Below are 3,595 nucleotides of genomic sequence, written 5' to 3'. Positions count from 1 at the left end.
TCCCAGCTATTTGGAAGGCTGAGGCAAGAAAATGGCTTGAATCCGGGATGCAGAAGTTGCAGTGGGCTGAGATCGTGCCACTGCACTCCAGCCTAGGCAACAAGAGCAAAACTAAAAAAAAAAAAAAAAAAAAAAATGTGTAAAGGAGGATGTCCGATCCTTACTTGCAGGGGCACAAGGCCCTCAGTGGAATCCCCGAGGCAAGGTGTCTCCATGCAGCCCTAGGGTGATGATAAGGAGCCTGGTTTGAAGACCACTGCCCTAGTCACTTACAGATGGGGATTCTGAGGCCCAAGGGGTCCTGGCTGGATAGAGGAACCCAGCCCCGCTAACCTGTAGGCAGGCACGATCAGCCCAGGGCATAGTTCTGGGGGCACTGGCCCTTCCCTCTGTGCAGGGGCTGTGACCGCCGGCTTCTCTGCCACCCTAGGATGGTGGAACACTGTCTACACATGTTCGACCGGATGGTCATCTATTTCTTCATAGCGGCTTCCTACGCACCCTGGTGAGTACTGTCCCACCGCTCAGCAAACGCTTGGCAGCCTTTCTTTTCATTGTTTGAATTTATTTTTCTATTTGGCTGGGTAATATGTTGACCTGGCACAGAGGGGTTAGGTGAACAGCTTTCCGCCACACTTTTCTCCTTCCTGGAAGCAGCTGCTTATACCCACTTTCTTGCGTGTCCTTCTTGAGTTATTTTATGCAGAAAAAGCAAATATATACATCATTTTTTTCTTTCTGAAAATTCTGAGACAGAATCTTACTCTGTCACCCAGGCTAGAGTGCAGCATCGAGATCTTGGTTCACTGCAACCTCTGCCTCCCCGGTACAAGCGATTCTCCTGCCTCAGCCTCCTGAGTAGCTGGATTACAGGCATGCGCCACCAAGCCCAGCTAATTATTGTATTTTTGGTAGAGACGGTGTTTCACCATGTTGGCCAGGCTGGTCTTGAACTCCTAACCTCCAGTGATCTCCCCACCTCTGTCTCCCAGAGTGTTTGGATTATAGGTGTGAGCCACCACACCCATCCAGAAAAGCAAATATTAATATGTACATATGTATGCATGTGTCTATATATATGCACATATATATAAATATGTGTAATAGACATGCATACACATGCATATACATACATATATACTTATATTTATATTTACTTAATATTTAATTTATTTAATATAGCTTTTAAATTAAAAAAATTTTTTTTTAGAGACAGGGTCTTGCTCTATTGCCTATGCTGGAGTGCAGTGTTGTGATCATAGTTCACTGCAGCCTCCAGCTCCTGGGCTCAAGTGATCCTCCCGCCTCAGCCTCCCAAGTAGCTGGGACTGCAGGTGCAAGCCACCATGCTTGGCTAATGTTTTTATTTTTGTAGAGATGGGTCTCACTATGTAGCCCAGACTGGTCCTGAACTCCTGGCCTCAGGCCATCCTCCTGCCTCGGTCTCCCAAAGTGTTGGGAGTACAGGCATGAGCCACTGCAGTAGCCACATTTTATAAGTATATATTTATTTTGTTTTTATTTTTTGTTTTGTTTATGTTTTTTGAGATGGAGTCTTGTTCTCTTGCCCAGAATTTTCACCATAAAATTCACTTGGATTCTGAAGTTAAGATAAATTATGTAAAGCACAAGGAAATTGGATTTTCAGCCGGGCGTAGTGGCGTGATCTCGACTCAATGCAACCTCCACCTCCCGGTTTCAAACGATTCTCCTGCCTCAGCCCCCTGAGTAGCTGGGACTACAGACATGTGCCACCACACCCCGCTAATTTTTGTATTTTTAGTAGAGATGGGGTTTCACCATGTCAGCCAGGGTGGTCTCAAACTCCTGACCTCACGTGATCCGCCTGCCTCGGCTTCCCAAAGTGCTGGGATCACAGGTGTGAGCCCCTGCGCCCAGCCTGAGTCTCTCTTCTTTACCTTTACCCCGGCTGTGATTGACTGGGCACTGCCCTGTGCCAGGCCCTGTGCTGGTATCTGAGCGTATTGTCACAAACAGAACCCCCAGTTCCCTCTCTTTGTAGGGGAAAAAGAAACAAACCAAAAACTAAATAAATACTGAAGATTTTACATAATCAGGGAGAATACAGACATTTTCAAAAAGCCAAAATTAGAGCAATCAGAGAGAAGCTGATGGAAATGAAAGAAAGAGACAAATTCTTCAGGCACTGAGACTGAAAAAATAAATTATTTGCAAAGTGAAAAAAACAAGCTGGCTTCTGAATGTGGCCACAGCACCATTTAATGCTGACACACAGTGGAGACACTTCTAATCATTTCCCAAAGATAGACTTCGGAATAAACTATCAAATGGGGTTGTCATGCAGCCATAAGAACGATAGGCACCATTGTCACACGTGAAAGAAGTCCAAGAATCCCGTATCCATGAATAGTGTTTGAAAGAAACTAGTTTGTGATGGCGTGTGCCTGTGTTCCCAGCTACTCAGGAGGCTGAGACAGGAGGATTGCTTGAGCCCAGGAAATCGAGGCTGCCGTGAGCTATAATTGTGCCACCACACTCCAGCCTGGGAGAGTGAGCCCTGTCTCTAAAAAAACAAACAAACAAGAACCCGAAACATGTAATTTTAAAAATCCAACTTTTTTTTCCCCCCCCGAGATGGAGTTTCACTCTCATCGCCCAGGCTGGAACTCAATGGTGTGATCTTGGCTCAGTGCAAACTCTGCCTCGCGGGTTCAAGCAATTCTCCTGCCTCAGCCTCCCAAGTAGCTGGAATTACAGGCTTCCGCCACCACACCCAACTAATTTTTGTATTTTCAGTGGAGATGGGGTTTCACCATTTTGACCAGGCTGGTCTTGAACTCCTGACCACAGGTGATCCACCTGCCTTGGCCTCCCAAAGTGCTGGGATTACAGGCATGAGACACTGCGCCCGGCTGAAAATTCAATTTTCTTGTGCTACATAATTTATCTTAACTTCAGAATCCAAGTGAATTTTACGGTGAAAAAACATTTGTTTGAATTTCAGCAAAATTTTTAAGTGTCCATTTTCTTCTTTTAAAGTCAAGTTAAAATTAAATGTAATAGTTTTAATTAAAAATGATGTGCATAACTTAATTCTCACCCTTTCTCCTTTCCCTTCATCCCGTCCTATCCTTCTACCTGGTGGCCTATTTTTAGGTCTACTTGGAAGGATATCTCGAATGATGTTCACTGATGGTTATTTTAGTTAATGAGACGGGTTATTATTTTTTACTCTTAAACTTTTCAGTGTTACTTAACTTCTTTATAATGACAGACTCCATGCAGGTCACTTTTTTTGGCAGAAGTTGTACGTAACACATTCTCATTTCAGAAATTCATTCCAGGCCAGGTGCGGTGGCCCACGCCTGTAATCCCAGCACTTTGGGAGGGCGAGGCGGGCAGATCACCTGAGGTCAGGAGGTCGAGACCAGCCTGGCCAACATGATGAAACCCCGTCTCTACTAAAAATACAAAAATTAGCCAGGCATGGTGGTGCGTCTGTAATCCCAGTTACTCTGGATGCTGAGGCAGGAGAATCACTTGAACGCGGGAGGCAGAGGTTGCAGTGAGCTGAGATCACGCCCCTGCACTCCAGCCTGGGTGACAGAGTGAG

At 45.5% G+C, this 3,595-nt stretch overlaps 1 protein-coding gene across 2 annotated transcripts in view; it reads left to right on the top strand.

The window, feature by feature from the left end:
- MMD2 (monocyte to macrophage differentiation-associated 2) overlaps positions 1–3,595 on the top strand; it is a 60,109-nt gene that overhangs the window by 49,814 nt on the left and 6,700 nt on the right. For both annotated transcript variants that reach the window (XM_011970765.1, XM_011970764.1), the window contains one exon: positions 431–505. In XM_011970765.1, coding sequence (XP_011826155.1) covers positions 431–505 — 75 coding nt within the window. The remainder of the gene's footprint in view (positions 1–430; positions 506–3,595) is intronic.

The sequence above is a fragment of the Mandrillus leucophaeus genome, unplaced genomic scaffold (genome assembly GCF_000951045.1).
Source record: "Mandrillus leucophaeus isolate KB7577 unplaced genomic scaffold, Mleu.le_1.0 Scaffold97, whole genome shotgun sequence".
NCBI lineage: Eukaryota > Metazoa > Chordata > Mammalia > Primates > Cercopithecidae > Mandrillus > Mandrillus leucophaeus.
Note: the sequence above shows the minus strand (reverse complement) of the source record. Positions and strands in the feature narration are given on the sequence as shown.